The sequence below is a fragment of the Salvelinus namaycush genome, chromosome 12 (genome assembly GCF_016432855.1).
Source record: "Salvelinus namaycush isolate Seneca chromosome 12, SaNama_1.0, whole genome shotgun sequence".
In the NCBI taxonomy this organism is placed as follows: domain Eukaryota; kingdom Metazoa; phylum Chordata; class Actinopteri; order Salmoniformes; family Salmonidae; genus Salvelinus; species Salvelinus namaycush.
The window spans coordinates 2,856,860-2,878,669 of record NC_052318.1 but is presented as its reverse complement, the minus strand read 5'-3'; the positions used below and the strand labels follow the sequence as shown (position 1 = coordinate 2,878,669).

Genomic DNA, 21,810 nt, shown 5'->3' with positions numbered 1-21,810 from the left:
ATGGGGTGTTGTGGGTGAGATAAAAAAATATATATATATATTTGAATTCAGGCTGTAACACAACAAAATTAGGTATAAGTCAAAGGGTCTGAGTAATTTTTAAAGACACTGTAAATATATATATATATGTATATACAGTGGGGAGAACAAGTATTTGATACACTGCCGATTTTGCAGGTTTTCCTACTTACAAAGCATGTAGAGGTCTGTAATTTTTATCATAGGTACACTTCAACTGTGAGAGACGGAATCTAAAGCAAAAATCCCGAAAATCACATTGTATGATTTTTAAGTAATTCATTTGCATTTTATTGCATGACATAAGTATTTGATACATCAGAACTTAATATTTGGTACAGAAACCTTTGTTTGCAATTACAGAGATCATACGTTTCCTGTAGTTCTTGACCAGGTTTGCACACACTGCAGCAGGGATTTTGGCCCACTCCTTCATACAGACCTTCTCCAGATCCTTCAGGTTTCGGGGCTGTCGCTGGGCAATACGGACTTTCAGCTCCCTCCAAAGATTTTCTATTGGGTTCAGGTCTGGAGACTGGCTAGGCCACTCCAGGACCTTGAGATGCTTCTTACGGAGCCACTCCTTAGTTGCCCTGGCTGTGTGTTTCGGGTCGTTGTCATGCTGGAAGACCCAGCCACGACCCATCTTCAATGCTCTTACTGAGGGAAGGAGGTTGTTGGTCAAGATCTCGCAATACATGGCCCCATCCATCCTCCCCTCAACACGGTGCAGTCGTCCTGTCCCCTTTGCAGAAAAGCATCCCCAAAAAATTATGTTTCTACCTCCATGCTTCACGTTTGGGATGGTGTTCTTGGGGTTGTACTCATCCTTCTTCTTCCTCCAAACACGGCGAGTGGAGTTTAGACCAAAAAGCTCTATTTTTGTCTCATCAGCCCACATGACCTTCTCCCATTCCTCCTCTGGATCATCCAGATGGTCATTGGCAAACTTCAGACGGGCCTGGACATGCACTGGCTTGAGCAGGGGGACCTTGCGTGCGCTGCAGGATTTTAATCCATGACGGCGTAGTGTGTTACTAATGGTTTTCTTTGAGACTGTGGTCCCAGCTCTCTTCAGGTCATTGACCAGGTCCTGACGTGTAGTTCTGGGCTGATCCCTCACCTTCCTCATGATCATTGATGCCCCACGAGGTGAGATCTTGCATGGAGCCCCAGACCGAGGGTGATTGACCGTCGTCTTGAACTTCTTCCATTTTCTAATAATTGCGCCAACAGTTGTTGCCTTCTCACCAAGCTGCTTGCCTATTGTCCTGTAGCCCATCCCAGCCTTGTGCAGGTCTACAATTTTATCCCTGATGTCCTTACACAGCTCTCTAGTCTTGGCCATTGTGGAGAGGTTGGAGTCTGTTTGATTGAGTGTGTGGACAGGTGTCTTTTATACAGGTAACGAGTTCAAACAGGTGCAGTTAATACAGGTAATGAGTGGAGAACAGGAGGGCTTTTTAAAGAAAAACTAACAGGTCTGTGAGAGCCGGAATTCTTACTGGTTGGTAGGTGATCAAATACTTATGTCATGCAATAAAATGCAAATGAATTACTTAAAAATCATACAATGTGATTTTCTGGATTTTTGTTTTAGATTCCGTCTCTCACAGTTGAAGTGTACCTATGATAATAATTACAGACCTCTACATGCTTTGTAAGTAGGAAAACCTGCAAAATAGGCAGTGTATCAAATACTTGTTCTCCCCACTGTATATATTGAACACCTACATACTGTAAATAGAGACAGATGGAGTTTCTACCATATGGATTACACTATTCAGTCTTGTCTGATCTGATATATTTATTTGACCAGGTAAGTTGACTGAGAACACATTCTAATTTACTGATGGGCCTATGAGAGAAGTCTGGGTAGGGTAGGGGCTAGCTAGGGCTTGGGGCTAGGGGACTAGTTGTTTAAGGCTAGGGGCTAGCTAGGGCTTGGGGCTAAGGGACTCGTTTTTTAAAGGTAGGGGCTAGCTAGGGCTTGGGGCTAGGGGACTAGTTGTTTAAGGGTAGGGGCTAGCTAAGGCTTGGGGCTAGGGGACTAGTTGTTTAAGGGTAGGGGCTAGCTAGGGCTTGGGGCGAGGGGACTAGTTGTTTAAGGGTAGGGGCTAGCTAGGGCTTGGGGCTAGGGGACTAGTTGTTTAAGGGTAGGGTCTAGCAGTTGGATCTAGGAGTAGGTGCTAGCTAGGTTTTTGGGGGGGTCCAGGAGTAGGGGCTAAGGGTTAAGTCTTGGGGATAGCGGTTGGATCTAGGAGTAGGTGCTAGCTAGGTTTTTGGGGTGTCCAGGAGTAGGGGCTAAGGGTTAAGTCTTGGGGCTAGCGGTTGAATACATACCCCATTTGAGTAGTGATTAATGTAGAGTCCTAGGTTGTTGTACATGGAGGTGATAGACATGTCATTCTTCAGGTCTTTAGTTAGCATGCGATGGTTGACCATGTGGTAGTGCAGGGCGTTGTACAGCTCGATGTTCACGTTGCTCACCAAGGCACCACGCACCTCCTGGGGATGGATAGGAGGAACAAGAGAGTGTGGGAGAGAGGAAGCAGAGATATCTCTGTCTGAACAGAAAATGACTGCTTAGTACTTAGTACTAGTGCGCTACAGTAACTGACTGTGCTGTTTTTACATTTCCATCTGACTGACTGACTTACTGACTAACTGACCGACTGATTAACTGACTGAATAATTAACTGACTAATTAACTGACCGACTGATTAACTGACCGACTGATTAACTGACTGACTGACTGACTGACTGACTGATTAACTGACTGACTGACTGACTGATTAACTGATTGACTGACTGACTGATTAACTGACTGACTGATTAACTGACTGACTGATTAATTGACTGACTGACTGATTAACTGACTGACTGGGTGACTGACTGACTGACTGATTAACTGACTGACTGGGTAACTGACTGACTGACTGATTAACTGACTGACTGGGTGACTGACTGACTGACTGATTAACTGAATGACTGATTAACTGACTGACTGACTGACTGATTAACTGACTGACTGACTGACTGACTGACTGATTAACTGATTGGCTGACTGACTGACTGATTAACTGATTGACTGACTGACTGACTGATTAACTGATTGAATGACTGACTGACTGATTAACTGACTGACTGATTAACTGACTGACTAACTGACTGACTGACTGATTAACTGACTGACTGACTGACTGATTAACTGACTGACTGATTAACTGACTGATTAACTGACTGACTGATGAACTGACTGACTGACTGATGAACTGACTGACTGACTGATTAACTGACTGACTGACTGATTAACTGACTGACTGATTAACTGACTGACTGACTGACTGACTAACTGACTGACTGACTGACTGACTAACTGACTGACTGACTAACAGACTGACTGACTGATTAACTGACTGACTGATTAACTGACTGACTGACTAACCGACTGACTGATTAACTGACTGACTGATTAACCGACTGACTGATTAACTGACTGACTGACTGATCAACTGACTGACTGGGTGACTGACTGACTGACTGATTAACTGACTGACTGGGTGACTGACTGACTGACTGACTGGGTGACTGACTGACTGATTAACTGACCGACTGGTTAACTGACCGACTGACTGACTGACTAATTAACTGACTGATTAACTGACCGACTGATTAACTGACTGACTGACTAACTGACTGACTGATTGACTGACTGATTAACTGACTGACTGATTAACTGACTGACTGACTGATTAACTGACTGACTGATTAACTGACTGACTGATTAACTGACTGACTGATTAACTGACTGACTGACTGATTAACTGACTGACTGATTAACTGACTGACTGACTAACTGACTGACTGATTAACTAACTGACTAACTGACTGACTGACTGACTGACTAACTGACTGACTGATTAACTGACTGACTGACTGACTAACTGATTAACTGACTGACTGACTGGGTGACTGACTGACTGACTGACTAACTGATTGACTGACTGATTAACTGACTGACTGACTGATTAACTGACTGACTGACTAACTAATTAACTAAATGACTGACTAACTGATTGACTGACTGATTAACTGACTAACTGATTGACTGACTGATTAGCTGACTAACTGATTGACTGACTACAGTTATGTCTACTTACAGGGTCCAGCAGGTCCCAGGCCTCGTCGCTAGGGGCAAACATAGTGAACGATCCCTTCCCTTCAATCTCCTCCCTCAGCTTAGAGAGGGCTGAGTACTTCTGGGTTGTCCTAGCCTTCACCAAGCCCAATGTGCCATACACATGGTCTATAGGAGCCACTGGAGGAGCGAGAGAGAGAGTTTAAAGTCACACACACTGTATAAACCAACTGGCCAACCCTGCTGGGTGTCCAAGCTTCTGTTCCAGCTTAGCACTGTCACACCTGATTCAATGCATCAAACCAAATTAGTTGATCATCAGGTGTTCTATTGCTGAGCTGGAACAGAAATCTGCTCACCCGGGGTGAGAGGGAGGAGCTATAGGGTGAGGGAGGAGCTATAGGGTGAGGGGGAGGAGTTATATGGTGAGAGGGAGGAGTTATATGGTGAGAGGGAGGAGCTATATGATGAGAGGGAGGGGCTATAGGGTGAGAGGGAGGAGTTATATGGTGAGAGGGAGGAGTTATATGGTGAGAGGGAGGAGCTATAGGGTGAGAGGGAGGGGCTATAGGGTGAGAGTACAGGTTGAGATTACAGAGTGATAGTACAGGGTGAGAGTACAGGGTGAAATCCTATGAAGCCTCATCTCGGAGGGTGTATGGTTTTTTCAAAGACTGGTGATGTGGACCACACAAACCTGCAGGGCATCCTTTCATGCCTTCCAGCTTCATGTAGCCTGGACAGCACTCATAGACAACCATCCTGGAGAAAACACAAGACACGACTATTAGAGATAGAACCACCCTGTTAGGACGAGACACAACTATTAGAGATAGAACCACCCTGTTAGGACAAGACACAACTATTAGAGATAGAACCACCCTGTTAGGACGAGACACAACTATTAGAGATAGAATCACCCTGTTAGGACAAGACACAACTATTAGAGATAGAACCACCCTGTTAGGACAAGACACAACTATTAGATATAGAACCACCCTGTTAGGATGAGACACAACTATTAGAGATAGAACCACCCTGTTAGGACGAGACACAACTATTAGAGATAGAACCACCCTGTTAGGATGAGACACAACTATTAGAGATAGAACCACCCTGGTAGGACAAGACACAACTATTAGAGATAGAACCACCCTGTTAGGACAAGACACAACTATTAGAGATAGAACCACCCTGTTAGGACGAGACACAATTATTAGAGATAGAACCACCCTGTTAGGACGAGACACAACTATTAGAGATAGAACCACGCTGTTAGGACGAGACACAACTATTAGAGATAGAACCACCCTGTTAGGACGAGACACAACTATTAGAGATAGAACCACCCTGTTAGGACAAGACACAACTATTAGAGATAGAACCACCCTGTTAGGACAAGACACAACTATTAGAGATAGAACCACCCTGTTAGGACGAGACACAACTATTAGAGATAGAACCACCCTGTTAGGACCAGATACAACTATTAGAGATAGAACCACCCTGTTAGGACAAGACACAACTATTAGATATAGAACCACCCTGTTAGGACAAGACACAACTATTAGAGATAGAACCACCCTGTTAGGACAAGACACAACTATTAGAGATAGAACCACCCTGTTAGGACAAGACACAACTATTAGAGATAGAACCACCCTGTTAGGACCAGATACAACTATTAGAGATATAACCACCCTGTTAGGACGAGATACAACTATTAGAGATAGAACCACCCTGTTAGGATGAGACACAACTATTAGAGATAGAACCACCCTGTTAGGACGAGACACAACTATTAGAGATAGAACCACCCTGTTAGGACCAGATACAACTATTAGAGATAGAACCACCCTGTTAGGACGAGACACAACTATTAGAGATAGAACCACCCTGTTAGGACGAGACACAACTATTAGAGATAGAACCACCCTGTAAGGACCAGATACAACTATTAGAGATAGAACCACCCTGTTAGGACGAGACACAACTATTAGAGATAGAACCACCCTGTTAGGATGAGACACAACTATTAGAGATAGAACCACCCTGGTAGGACAAGACACAACTATTAGAGATAGAACCACCCTGTTAGGACAAGACACAACTATTAGATATAGAACCACCCTGTTAGGACAAGACACAACTATTAGAGATAGAACCACCCTGTTAGGACAAGACACAACTATTAGAGATAGAACCACCCTGTTAGGACCAGATGCAACTATTAGAGATAGAACCACCCTGTTAGGACGAGATACAACTATTAGAGATAGAACCACCCTGTTAGGATGAGACACAACTATTAGAGATAGAACCACCCTGTTAGGACGAGACACAACTATTAGAGATAGAACCACCCTGTTAGGACCAGATACAACTATTAGAGATAGAACCACCCTGTTAGGACGAGACACAACTATTAGAGATAGAACCACCCTGTTAGGACGAGACACAACTATTAGAGATAGAACCACCCTGTTAGGACCAGATACAACTATTAGAGATAGAACGACCCTGTTAGGACAAGACACAACTATTAGATATAGAACCACCCTGTTAGGACAAGACACAACTTTTAGAGATAGAACCACCCTGTTAGGACAAGACACAACTATTAGATATAGAACCACCCTGTTAGGATGAGACACAACTATTAGAGATAGAACCACCCTGTTATGACGAGACACAACTATTAGAGATAGAACCACCCTGTTAGGATGAGACACAACTATTAGAGATAGAACCACCCTGGTAGGACAAGACACAACTATTAGAGATAGAACCACCCTGTTAGGACAAGACACAACTATTAGAGATAGAACCACCCTGTTAGGACGAGACACAACTATTAGAGATAGAACCACCCTGTTAGGACGAGACACAACTATTAGAGATAGAACCACCCTGTTAGGACGAGACACAACTATTAGAGATAGAACCACCCTGTTAGGACGAGACACAACTATTAGAGATAGAACCACCCTGTTAGGACCAGATACAACTATTAGAGATAGAACCACCCTGTTAGGACGAGACACAACTATTAGAGATAGAACCACCCTGTTAGGACGAGACACAACTATTAGAGATAGAACCACCCTGTTAGGACCAGATACAACTATTAGAGATAGAACCACCCTGTTAGGACAAGACACAACTATTAGATATAGAACCACCCTGTTAGGACAAGACACAACTATTAGAGATAGAACCACCCTGTTAGGACAATACACAACTATTAGAGATAGAACCACCCTGTTAGGACCAGATACAACTATTAGAGATAGAACCACCCTGTTAGGACGAGATACAACTATTAAAGATAGAACCACCCTGTTAGGATGAGACACAACTATTAGAGATAGAACCACCCTGTTAGGACGAGACACAACTATTAGAGATAGAACCATCCTGTTAGGACAAGACACAACTATTAGAGATAGAACCACCCTGTTAGGACCAGATACAACTATTAGAGATAGAACCACCCTGTTAGGACGAGACACAACTATTAGAGATAGAACCACCCTGTTAGGACCAGACACAACTATTAGAGATAGAACCACCCTGTTAGGACAAGTTTTAATTTTCTATCCAATGCAAGTTTCATGTTTTCCATGAACTGCTGCTGCTGTACAGCAAAGCAGATCCTTGAAGATGTTCCTTTAGTAGTTTGTAATATCTTCCAAAAAGGAGATAAGTAGAGGAAAATAATATAGAAGAGATGGAATATATAAGAGATAGATTGAAATATATAAGAGATAGAACCACCCGGGTAGGCTACGTTTTCTTTAAGGTTTTGTTTTTATTGGCCAGTCTGAGATATGTCTTTTTCTTTGCAACTCTGCCTAGAAGGCCAGCATTCCGGAGTAACCTCTTTGCTGTTGACGTTGAGACTGGTGTTTTGCGGGTACTATTTAATGAATTTGCCAGTTGAGGACTTATGAGGTGTCTGTTTCTAAAACTAGACACTCTAATGTACTTGTCCTCTTGCTCTGTTGTGCACCGGGGCCTCCCACTCCTCTTTCTATTCTGGTTAGAGCCAGTTTGCGCTGTTCTGTGAAGGGAGTATTACACTGCGTTGTACGAGATCCTCAGTTTCCTGGCAATTTCTCACATGGAATAGCCTTCATTTCTCAGAACAAGAATAGACTGACGAGTTTCAGGAGAAAGGTCTTTGTTTCTGTCCATTTTGAGCCTGTAATCAAACCCACAAATGCTGATGCTCCAGATACTCAACTAGTCTAAAGGCCAGTTTTATTGCTTCTTTAATCAGAACAACAGTTTTCAGCTGTGCTAACATAATTGCAAAAGGGTTTTCTAATGATCAATTAGTCTTTTAAAATGATAAACTTGGGTTAGCTAACACAACGTGCCATTGGAACACAGGAGTGATGGTTGCTGATAATGGGCCTCTGTACGCCTATGTAGATATTCCATAAAGAAATCTGCCATTTCCAGCTACAATAGTAATTTTCTACTGTTATTTTTCACTATCTTTTTACTGTTGTTTTTATTTCTGTACTTACCTATTGTTCACCTAATACCTTTTTTTCACTGTTGGTTAGAGCCTGTAAGTAAGCATTTCACTGTAAGGTCTACACCTCTTGTATTCGGCGCACGTGACAAATAAACGACTCACAATTTCCAAAGATGATTCTGACACGTATTGAATCAGGGGTTTGAATACTTATGTAATCAAGATATATTAATGTTTTATTTTTCATATTTTATTTGACAATTGTTCGATTTGTTTTTCCACTTGACATTAATATTTTGTGTAGATCGTTGACAAAAAATGATGATAACGAAATCAACAAAATGTGGAAAAAGTCAAGGGGTGTGAATACTTTCTGAAGGCCCAGTACATTTCATGGAAGAGAAGTTAGCCCAGCTCTCTTAAGAAATGGCTTTGGCTTCAGTAACGGCAGTACGGCACCTCTCTTCCTGGCTTTTGCTTTGGTAGCTAACTTAACCTCTACCCTTCTACTTATCTGATGGGACCCATCAATCTGTAAATCTGCTGGGTTTTGTTTTAGTTGTGTTCTGTGGGTTCCTGCCTGTGCTAGCTGGTGTCGAGTTGTTGGGCTCTGTGCTTGCTATGTCTTGCTATGCCGACCGTGGTCAACGGCTAGGCTAGGCTAAATGACTAAAATAGCTAACATTAGCTGATAATTGGTTAAATGGCATTGTTTTTCCATGGTTTACTTTAATGTGGCTCAATTTCCTATTAAAGCTATAAATTAGAAAGCTAGGTGATGACTCATGCAGAGCTAACGTAATATTAGCAGGCTGGTAGTAGAAGTAGGCTGTAAAGGTAATTGAAACCAGTAGTCATGAGTGTACATGATTTGGTTTAATTTGAAGTTATACATATGAAAATATTTATGTTGGAGTTTACATTGTAGGGAATTGGATGACTGGGTCCTCTTTATGACATATTTCCTAGTCCCTCCCTCCAGTGCTTGACTTCGCCGGTCTACTAACCACTGGTCCTGGCAACCCACATTACGCTCACCTGGTAACCATCATTACGCACACCTGCTCCCCATCGTTACGCACACCTGGACTTCATCATCTTCTTGATTACTCTCCCTTTATTTAGCCCTCAGTAATTAGGTAGTATTGTTTTCTCTCACGTTCAGTGTTTGGTCATCTGTATCGGTTCATTATTAAACTCACCTTCTGCACCTCCCGGCATAATATACGTTATATTGGTTGTTAACTCCAATAATAGATAAGTGAAGAGTAACTTTGCATTAGGACTTTGGATGTGTAACATACTGGAGAACGATCGCCTTATGGTGAGGATAGCCGTGCTGCCAGCCCAGCTTCAGTCGCCATCTTTAGGCAAGGATCATTTACGTGAAAGGAGGAAACAGCGTCTGGGCCACCAGCACAGATAGTAGTTTAAACCCCCCCCCCCTCACAGTCCCCGCAGCCGGACAATTTTCTCAAGGCTTCTGGAAAGAAATACTGTCGGCATGATCAAACAGTGTCGCTCATTCAACCGAAACTTTCAACCGGTTTTCCCCAGAGTTCCGAAGCCGAGCCTTCTCTGGTCTCTCCTCCACCCGTTACGGGGTCTGAGCCGCCAAAGCCTCCCACCATTAGCTCTGACAAATTGAAAACCCTAGTCATTGGCGACTCCATTACCCAGAGTATTAGACTTAAAAAGAATCATCCAGTGATCATACACTGTTTACCAGGGGGCAGGGCTACCAACGTTAAGGCTAATCTGAAGATGGTGCTGGCTAATGCTAAAACTGGTGAGTGTAGAGAGTATAGAGATATTGTTATCCATGCCGGCACCAACGATGTTAGGATGAAACAGTCAGAGGTCACCCATCGCAACATAGCTACAGCGTATAAATCAGCTAGAAAGATGTGTAGGCATCGACTCAAGTAATTGTCTCTGGCCCCGTCCCAGTTAGAGGGAGTGATGAGCTCTACAGCAGAGTCTCACAACTCAATCTCTGGTTGAAAACTGTTTTCTGCCTTTCCCAAAAGATATAATTTGTAGATATTTGGCCCTCTTTCTGGGACTCCCCGACAAACAGGACCAAGCCTGGCTTGCTGAGGAGTGACGGACTCCATCCTAGCTGGAGGGGTGATCTCATCTTATCTATGAACATAGACAGGGCTCCACAATGAGATAGGGAGCAGGACAGGCAGCAGGCTGTTAGCCAGCCTGCCAGGATAGTGGAGTCTGCCACTAGCACAGTCAGTGTAGTCAGCTCAGCTATCCCCATTGAGACCGTGTCTGTGCCTCAACCTAGGTTGGGCAAAACTAAACATGGCGGTGTTCGCCTTAGCAATCTCACTGGAATAAAGACCTCCTCCATTCCTGTCATTATTGAAAGATATTGTGAAATCTCACATCTCAAAATAGGGCAACTTAATGTTAGATCCCTCACTTCCAAGGCAGTTATAGTCGATTACCTAATCACTGATCATAATCTTGATGTGATTGGCCTGACTGAAACATGGCTTAATAAGCCTGATGAATTTCCTGTGTTAAATGAGTGTCCCTGGCCTTAGTTATCTTTGTTTTCTTTATTATTTTAGTTAGGTCAGGGTGTGACATGGGGGATGTTTGTGTGTTTTTGTCTCGTCTAGGGTGTTTGTATTGTCTAGGGGGTTTTTGTAGAGTTCTTTGGGTTGTGTTCAGTGTAGGTGTTTATGTAAGTCTATGGTTGCCTAGATTGGTTCTCAATTAGAGACAGCTGTCTATCGTTGTCTCTGATTGGGAGCCATATTTAGGCAGCCATAGTCATTAGGTAGGTTGTGGGTAATTGTCTATGTGTAAGTTGCCAGTGTCTGCACTTATTTGTTTTGTATAGCTTCACGATCGTCGGTTTGTTGTTTTGTTTAGTTTGTGTTAGTGTTCTTCGTCTTTCCGAAATAAATACAAACATGTATTTATACCACGCTGCGCCTTGGTCCTCTCTTTCACCCGAAGACGATCGTGACAATGAGGCCACTCCTTCTGGTTACACTAGTGACCATAGCCCCCCCGCATCCCACAAAGACGGAGGTGTTGCTAACATTTACGACAGAAAATTTCAATTTACAATAAAAAGTAAACAACGTTTTCGTCTTTTGAGCTTCTACTCATGAAATCTACGCAGCCTACTCAATCACTGTTTATAGCTACTGTTTACAGGCCTCCTTGTTGAGCTTCTAGTCATGAAATCTACGCAGCCTACTCAATCACTGTTTATAGCTACTGTTTACAGGCCTCCTTGTTGAGCTTCTAGTCATGAAATCTACGCAGCCTACTCAATCACTGTTTATAGCTACTGTTTACAGGCCTCCTTGTTGAGCTTCTACTCATGAAATCTACGCAGCCTACTCAATCACTGTTTATAGCTACTGTTTACAGGCCTCCTTGTTGAGCTTCTAGTCATGAAATCTACGCAGCCTACTCAATCACTGTTTATAGCTACTGTTTACAGGCCTCCTTGTTGAGCTTCTAGTCATGAAATCTACGCAGCCTACTCAATCACTGTTTATAGCTACTGTTTACAGGCCTCCTTGTTGAGCTTCTACTCATGAAATCTAAGCAGCCTACTCAATCACTTTTTATAGCTATTGTTTACAGGCCTCCTTGGCCGCACACAGCGTTCCTCACTAAGTTCCCTGAATTCCTATCGGAATTTGTAGACATGGCAGTTTTTTTTGGTGTCATTAATATTCACATGGAAAAGTCCACAGACCCACTCCAAAAGGCCTTCTCAAGGCTGGTGAAAACCCACCATCGACTCAGTGGGTTTTGTCCAACATGTCTCCGGACCTACTCACTGCCACAGTCATACTCTGGACCTAGTTTTGTCCCGTGGAATAAATGTTGTGGATCTTAATGTTTTTCCTCATAATCCTGGACTATCGGACCACCATTTTATTACCTTTGCAATCGCAAAAAAAAATTGATCTGCTCAGACCCCAACCAAGGATAATCAAAAGCCATGCTATAAATTTTTTGGACAACCCAAAGATTCATAGATGACCTTCCAGACTCCCTCCACCTACCCAAGGACGTCAGAGTACAACAATCGCATAACTAACTGAGGATCTAAATTTAAGCTTAATACCCTAGTAATACCCTAGATGCAGTGGCACCCCTACAGAAAATACCCGAGCCATGAAGCAAGCTTCCAGAAAATTGGAATGGAAATGGTGCTCCACCAAACTGGAAGTCTTCCGACTAGCTTGGAAAGACAGTACCGTGCAGTATCGAAGAGCCCTCACTGCTGCTCGATCATCCTATTTTTCCAACCTTATTGAGGAGAATAAGAACAATCCAAAATGTATTTTTGATACTGTCGCAAAGCTAACTAAAAAGCAGCATTCCCCAAGAGAGGATGGCTTTCACCAAAAGATGTGTTCATATTACTCCAGTGCTAGCCTCCCTACACTGGCTTCCTGTTAAGGCAAGGGCTGATTTCAAGGTTTTACTGCTAACATACAAAACATTACATGGGCTTGCTCCTACCTATCTTTCTGATTTGGTCCTGCCGTACATACCTACACGTACGCTACGGTCACAAGACGCAGGCCTCCTTACTGTCCCTAGAATTTCTAAGCAAACAGCTGGAGGCAGGGCTTTCTCCTATAGAGCTCCATTTTTAGGGAATGTTCTGCCTAACCATGTGAGAGACGCAGACTTGGTCTCAACCTTTAAGTCTTTATTAAAGACTCATCTCTCCAGTAGGTCCTGTGATTGAGTGTAGTCTGGCCCAGGGGTGTGAAGGTGAACGGAAAGGCACTGGAACGACGAACCGCCCTTGCTGTCTCTGCCTGGCCGGTCCCCCTCTCTCTCCACTGGGATTCTCTGCCTCTGACCCTGTTACGGGGGCTGAGTAACTGGCTTACTTGTGCTCTTCCATGCCGTCCCTAGGAGGGGTGCGTCACTTGAGTGGGTTGAGTCCCAGACGTGTTCTTCCTGTCCGGTTCTGCGCTCCCTCGAGCTCCCTCGTTCTGCGCTCCCTCGTGCTCCCTCGTTCTGCGCTCCCTCGTACAGTGGAGGACATTTCCATGGTCTGTACTCAGTCTTGTCTCAGGGTACAAAGTTGGTGGTCTGTTGAGTGTTGTGGGGGCTGTACTTGGTAAAGTGGGTGGTGTTATATCCTGCCTGATTGGCCCTGCCAGGGATATCGTCGGACTTGGCCACAGTGTCCCCCGTCCCACCCCTGTCTCAGCCTCCAGTCTCTTTGTGCCGGGGGGCTAGTCATTCTCCTGTCTTATCCGGTGTCCTGTGTGAATTTAAGTATGCTCCCTCTAATAATCTCTCACCCTCTCTCCCTACCTGAGTATTGAGCCATAGGATCATGCCTCAGGACTACCTGGCTCAATGACCCCTTGCTGTCCCCAGTCCACCTGGTCGTGCTGCTGCTCCAGTTTCAACTGTTCTGCCTGCGGCTATGGAACCCTGACCTGTTCACAGGACGTGCTACCTTGTACCAGACCTGCTGTTTTCAACTCTCTCTCTCTCTACCGCACCTGCTGTCTCGACCTCTGAATGCTCGGCTCCGAAAGCCAACTGACATTTACTCCTGAGGTGCTGACCTGTTGCACCCTCAACAACCACTGTGATTATTATTATTTGACCATGCTGGTCATCTATGAACGTTTGAACATCTTGGCCATGTTCTGTTATAATCTCCACCCGGCACAGCCAGAAGAGGACTGGCCACCCCTCATAGCCTGGTTCCTCTCTAGGTTTCTTCCTAGGTTTTGGCCTTTCTAGGGAGTTTTTCCTAGCCACCGTGCTTCTACACCTGCATTGCTTGCTGTTTGGGTTTTTATGCTGGGTTTCTGTACAGCATTTTGTGACATCAGCTTCTGTAAAAAGGGCTTCATAAATACATTTGATTGATTGATTATTTTATAGTGTAATCTAGCTAATGGATATAAAATGGCCCACCATTGAATACAGAATCACTAACAATGACTGCAATGACTGCTCACTGTGTGAAATACCAGGTAATAGCTGCTAAAATTGATTAATAATGACCCATATTTTTTTCCAGATGGATCTGACCATCTGCTGCACCAGGTTATTGGTGTCCCATCCAAGAGTAGCCGTAGACTATTACCCCAAACAACTACATAGTACTGTTGATTCACAGGTTACATGTAATAAGGTTACTCGATCATGTGATAGGCTACTCAAACTAGGTAAAATGCGTTACCTTGGTTACACTAAATGACAATGCTACGTCTTTACTGGTTCTGCAATATGGCAGCAACCCAGCAAACAGGGGACGCCCGGGGGACTTTGCTGTGGTAACTGAGTTGGTGTAACTCTGTGTGGTTACTTCAACCTCTCTCTCTCTCTCTCTCTCTCTCTCTCTCTCTCTCTCTCTCTCTCTCTCTCTCTCTCTCTCTCTCTCTCTCTCTCTCTCTCTCTCTCTCTCTCTCTCTCTCTCTCTCTCTCTCTCTCTCTCTCTCTCTCTCTCTCTCTCTCTCTCTCTCTCTCTCTCTCTCTCTCTCTCTCTCTCTCTCTCTCTCTCTCTCTCTCTCTCGTTGTGATCTTAATGTCAGGAAGCATACTTTTAGTCATAATACACTCACATACTGTCATCACATCTCCTAAAAGCAATGATCAGATATCTGCCCTAATCAACTGAAACACACACAAAGACAACATACACACACGCATGCACGGGCACACGGAGAAACATACCCACGCACACACACACACACGCACACACACACACACACACACACACACACACACACACACACACACACACATTACCCCCCCAACACACACTCTTTCCTCGTCTCTTATCACTACCACATATTCAGCTCAGACATGACAGCTGGCCAGATTTCCTCCAGTAGTGCTGAACAATGTATCCACTGTCAGAGACAGAGGAGACAGAGGAGACAGAGGAGATAGGGGGGGAGACGGCGAGACAGAGGAGACAGAGGAGAGAGAGGAGACAGAGGAGAGAGAGGGGAGATGGCGAGACAGAGAGACAGAGGAGACAGAGGAGAGAGAGGGAGAGACGGCGAGACGGATAGACGGAGAGACAGAGAGACAGAGACAGAGACAGAGAGAGAGAGAGAGAGAGAGAGAGAGAAAGCCACCTAAGAGCAGCTCCAGATCTCCAAGGCCAGAGGGTCTGACTCAAACTTCCCCTGCCCAGAACAGGCAGCTGCCAGTTTTATTTATTTCACCTTTATTTAACCAGGTAGGCTAGTTGAGAACAAGTTCTCATTTACAACTGCGACCTGGCCAAGAATGAAGCAAAGCAGTTCGACACATGCAACAACACAGAGTTACACAAGGAATAAACAAACATACAGTCAATAATACAATAGAAAACGTCTATATACAGTGTGTGCAAATGTAGTAAGATTAGGGAGGTAAGGCAATACATAGGCCGTAGTGGAGAAGTAATTACAATTTAGCAATTAAACACTGGAGTGATAGATGTGCAGAAGATGAATGTGCAAGTAGAGATACTGGGGTGCAAAGGAGCAACAAAATGTAAATAAAATCAATATGGGGATGAGGTAGTTGGATGGGCTATTTACAGATGGGCTATGTACAGGTGCAGAGAGGCCCAGAGCCAGGGGGTGGAGGGGGTTACCCAGGGGACTACCAAAGACAAAATGTTGTAATTCTCTATCTGCTGTACCATGTAATGGAATGTTTTTTCACATCATGACAGTTAGCGATTAGTCACTAAGTGAGAGAAATAAGGTCCTTCGGTGGTTCGATGGCGTTTTTAGGTTCAAACACTGAAAACTCCCTGTGACTTTAATAAGGAAGAGAGAGGTTCCTTTAATTAGGAAGAGATAGGTTCCTTTAATTAGGAAGAGAGCGGTTCCTTTAATTAGGAAGAGAGCGGTTCCTTTAATTAGGAAGAGAGGTTCCTTTAATTAGGAAGAGAGGTTCCTTTAATTAGGAAGAGAGCGGTTCCTTTAATAAGGAAGAGACAGGTTCCTTTAATTGGGAAGAGATAGGTTCCTTTAATTAGGAAGAGACATGTTCCTTTAATTAGGAAGAGATGGGTTCCTTTAATTAGGAAGAGACATGTTCCTTTAATTAGGAAGAGATGGGTTCCTTTAATTAGGAAGAGATAGGTTCCTTTAATTAGGAAGAGAGAGGTTCCTTTAATTAGGAAGAGAGAGGTTCCTTCGGTGGGTAGAGAGTTCTATAGAGGGGTGCAGGTTTGGAGAGTCGGGTCCTGCTTCCCCTTCATGACAAACCGGTTCCACATGTTCTGTCCAATGTAAGAGGACCCAGCCACCATTATGGCCCTGCGCCAGACATTATAGATCCCAGGATAGAGGCTGACCAGGGTTTAGACACACACACACATGCAGGCACGCACGCACACACACCACACACCACACACCACACACCACACACACACACAGGCAGTTAGGCAGGCAGGCACACACACCACACACCACACAACACACACCACACACCACACACCACACACCACACAACACACACCACACACCACACAACACACACCACACACCACACACCACACACCACACACACACACAGGCAGTTAGGCAGGCAGGCACACACACCACACACCACACACCACACACACACACAGGCAGTTAGGCAGGCAGGCACACACACCACACACCACACAACACACACCACACACCACACACCACACACCACACACCACACACCACACACCACACACCACACACACACAGGCAGTTAGGCAGGCAGGCACACACGCACTTGGGAGGGTTCAGAAACAAGACTCAGTCAAGCATTTCCAGTGAGATGAACAGGGAGGAAAAGGGATAGTACAGACAAGAGAAAGGGAGGAGAAATGAGAGGGAGAGGGGGAGAGAGAAGAGGGGGAGAGGAGAAGGGGAGGGGGTGAAGTGGTGTTGGGGGAAAGCATACGACATTATAAAATCTAGCAAGCTAGAAAATAAAACATTGAAAAGAAGACCTTTTTTCATGGGGAGGTCTTGTATCTATTAATTTATGCCGTTTAACTTTTATTCAAAGCAACTTCATGCACACATTTTACCTAGAGGTGGTGCCAGTAATCAAACCCACTACAATGGCGTTACAAGTACCATGCTCTTCCAACTGAGCTACAAAGGACCACACTATTAGTTATGTAGAGCCCAACACTCAGATGCTCCTGCAGACCGTAAAACAAAACGTATTCATATTCCCCAAAAAGAACTGGTCAGTTCCTGACCTTACTACGACATGGAGCCAAACACCATGGTTCTCCGTGCCTGTGTCCTAAATGACATCCTAAAGAGGCTTTAATTCAGAAGCCCTGTTTATACCCGTCTCTAATATCCTTCATCCTGGTCACAATCAGATCACAATGTATTTTTTAATCATCTACAAACTCTTCGCTAAAAGGTGCTTTCAAGAACCTAAAAGTGTTCTTTGGTTGTCCTCATAGAATAACCTTTTGAAGAACCTTTTTTGGTTCCAGGTAGAACCCTATTCGGTTCCATATCGAATCCTGTCCTCAGAGGGTTCTACATGGAACCCAAAAAGGGTTCTACATGGAACTATAAAGGGTTATGGGGTTCTGTGTGTGTGTGTGTGTGTGTGTGTGTGTGTGTGTGTGTGTGTGTGTGTGTGTGTGTGTGTGTGTGTGTGTGTGTGTGTGTGTGTGTGTGTGTGTAAAAAACAGTTCAGGAGGTTAAAGAGGTGGTAACTTACGCCTTCTTCCCACAGATGGAGCCTTTATACCAGTTCCTACATGTACTGAAGTACTTCCTCTTCCTGGTCCCCATCACCTGCTGCATGGCACACACATTGGGTCTGGGGGAGAGGTGGGAAGAGAGAGGGCAGGAGAGGGAGAGCGGAGTGGGAGGAGGAGGAAGCGTAAGGGGGGTTCCGGAAGGAGGCAAGGGGAGAAATGGTGGAGGGAGTAGGGAGTAGGGGAAGAGGTGTGAGGAGGGAGTAGGGGAATAGGTTTGATGAAGGAGTTCGGGGAAGAGGGAATAGGGAGTAGGGGAAGAGGTTTGAGGAGGGAGTAGGGGAAGAGGTGTGAGGAGGTGGTAGGGAGTAGGGAGTAGGGGAAGAGGAGGGAGTAGAGGGAGAGGTTTGAGGAGGTGGTAGAGGGAGAGGTTTGAGGAGGTGGTAGAGGCAGAGGTTTGAGGAGGTGGTAGAGGAAGAGGTTTGAGGAGGGAGTAGGGAGGAGGGGAAGAGGAGGGAGTAGAGGAAGAGGTTTGAGGAGGGAGTAGGGAGGAGGGGAAGAGGAGGGAGTAGAGGAAGAGGTTTGAGGAGGGAGTAGGGAGGAGGGGAAGAGGAGGGAGTAGAGGAAGAGGTTTGAGGAGGGAGTAGCGGAGGAGGTTTGAGGAGGGAGTAGAGGAAGAGGTTTGAGGAGGGAGTAGGGAAAGAGGTTTGAGGAGGGAGTAGAGGAAGAGGTTTGAGGAGGGAGTAGAGAAAGAGGTTTGAGGAGGTGGTAGAGAAAGAGGTTTGAGGAGGGAGTAGAGGAAGAGGTTTGAGGAGGGAGTAGAGGAAGAGGTTTGAGGAGGGAGGAGGGGAAGAGGTGGGAGGAGGGAGTAGAGGAAGAGGTTTGAGGTTTGAGGAGGGAGGAGGTGAAGAGGTTTGAGGAGGGAGGAGGGGAAGAGGTGGGAGGAGGGAGTAGAGGAAGAGGTTTGAGGAGGGAGTAGGGGAAGAGGTGGGAGGAGGGAGTAGAGGAAGAGGTTTGAGGAGGGAGGAGGGGAAGTGGTGGGAGGAGGGAGTAGGAATATATAAATTAGCATTCAGGGGGAAATGTAAACATTTTCTACCCTAATTAGACGTCATTCAACAACTGTGAATGACAATGGGGAACCGTATTGAATTTTCCTGCATGGCTCTGAATCAATGTTTCATTCGATGCCTCTGACCTCTTTATGAAACAGTTTGTGGTTCGTGGAGTTATTTAATATACACTACACACTATAAAAAAAATGATTTCAAATGATGGACATAACTGTGTTAAATCATCTGTAGACACATATCCCTGAAAATAGCTTCAACGTTACTACTAACCACCTATTTCTTAGTAGAACGTATGGAGTATAGAAACGTATATTCTTAGTATATATAAAGTATACTCTTAGTATATCTAAAGTATACTCTTAGTATATATAAAGTATACTCTTAGTATATATAAAGTATACTCTTAGTATATCTAAAGTATACTCTTAGTATATCTAAAGTATACTCTTAGTATATATAAAGTATACTCCTTGTATATATAAAGTATATTTATATTATATATAAAGTATATCCCTAGTATATATAAAGTATATTCTTAGTATATATAAAGTATATTCTTAGTATATATAAAGTATACTCGTATTATATATAACGTTTATTTGTAGTATATATAAAGTTTGATGTTAGTATATATAAAGTAAACTCTTAGTATATATAAAGTATGCACTTAGTATATATAAAGTAAACTCTTAGTTTATATAAAGTATGCTCCTAGTATATATAAAGTATACTCTTTGTATATATAAGTATATTCTTAGTATATATAAAGTATACTCGTATTATATATAACGTGTATTTGTAGTATATATAAAGTTTACTCTTAGCATTTATAAAGTATATTCTGAGTATATATAAAGTATATTCTTACTATATATAACATATACTCTTAGTATTTATAAAGTAAACTCTTAGTATATATAAAGTATATTCTTCGTATACATAAAGTATATTCTTAGTATACATAAAGTATTCTCTTAGTATTTATAAAGTATACTCTTAGTATATATAACGTATATTATTAGTATATATAAAATGTATTATTAGTATATATAAAGTATATGCTTAGTATACATAAATTATTCTCGTAGTATTTATAAAGTATACTCTTAGTATTTATAAAGTATACTTTTAGTATATATAAAGTATATTATTAGTATATATACAATGTATTCTTAGTATATATAATGTATATTCTTAGTATATATAAAGTATGCTCTTAGTATATATAAAGTATATTATTAGTATATATAAAATGTATTCTTAGTATATATAAAATGTATTCTTAGTATATATAAAGTAAACTCTTAGTATATATAACATATATTTTTAGTATATATAAAGTATGCTCTTAGTATATATAAAGTAAACGCTTAGTTTATATAAAGTATGCTCTTAGTATATATAACGTTTATTTGTAGTATATATAAAGTATACTCTTAGTATTTATAAAGTAAATTCTAAGTATTTATAAAGTATACTCTTAGTATATATAATGTATATTCTTAGTATATATAAAGTATACTCTTAGTTTTTATAACGTATGTTCTTAGTATTTTATAATATATTCTTAGTATATATAAAGTATATTCCTTGTATATATAAACTATACTCTTTGTATATATAAAGTATACTCTTTGTATATATAATGTTTATTCTTATAATATATAAAGTATACTCTTAGTATTTATAAAGTATATTCTCAGTATAAAGTATTGGAGTTAAACCTCTGCTTCACATTGTTTTAAACAGTTCAAAATCCTCTGAAGTTCAGCGTTACAGAATTATTTAAATTTAAAGCTATTGTTCCCTCTTTAGTGGACACTGGGTTCACGGTAAACATTGCGTAAGTCGGCTCAATCGGAAATGACCTCTACGTTAAAGATTGCGCAATCTGTAACGCTTCAGAGATGAAGATTGCAGCCCTTAATCTCTAGATTGTTTTCTAGAAATACAGAGGCTGTATGAATTAATGTAGCTAGGTGCTACGGTATATACATGATGAAACCCTTTCCGTTCCGTTATTAAGTAACACAACATAATGTCACTGAACATCCCTTTCAGTTATCTGACAGACTATGACATGTACTACAACAGGTGATCTGGTGTATTACTCCGTTATTCCAACTTCCCAATTAATCAATTATCTAGCTCACCTTAATCCTTTCCTTCTATCTCTCTGTGTCCCTCTATGTCCTCAGAGCACCCTCTCACTCTTAATCTTTCCTTCTCTCTCCATCTCTCCTGTCCCCTATCGCTCTCCATCTCTCCCTGTCCCCTATCACTCTCCATCTCTCCTGTCCCCTATCACTCTCCATCTCTCCTGTCCCCTATCGCTCTCTCTCTCCCTTTCCCCTATTGCTCTCCATCTCTCCTGTCCCCTATCGCTCTCTCTCTCCCTTTCCCC

General features: G+C 42.9%; 1 protein-coding gene across 2 annotated transcripts in view; it reads right to left on the bottom strand.

The window, feature by feature from the left end:
- The window catches only part of LOC120056820 (periostin-like), an 82,839-nt gene that overhangs the window by 59,404 nt on the left and 1,625 nt on the right, over positions 1–21,810 (bottom strand). For both annotated transcript variants that reach the window (XM_039005043.1, XM_039005042.1), the window contains exons 2-5: positions 18,354–18,455; positions 4,857–4,921; positions 4,182–4,339; positions 2,362–2,526 (exon numbers count right to left, since the gene is read on the bottom strand). In XM_039005043.1, the coding sequence (XP_038860971.1) occupies positions 2,362–2,526; positions 4,182–4,339; positions 4,857–4,921; positions 18,354–18,455 (490 nt within the window). The remainder of the gene's footprint in view (positions 1–2,361; positions 2,527–4,181; positions 4,340–4,856; positions 4,922–18,353; positions 18,456–21,810) is intronic.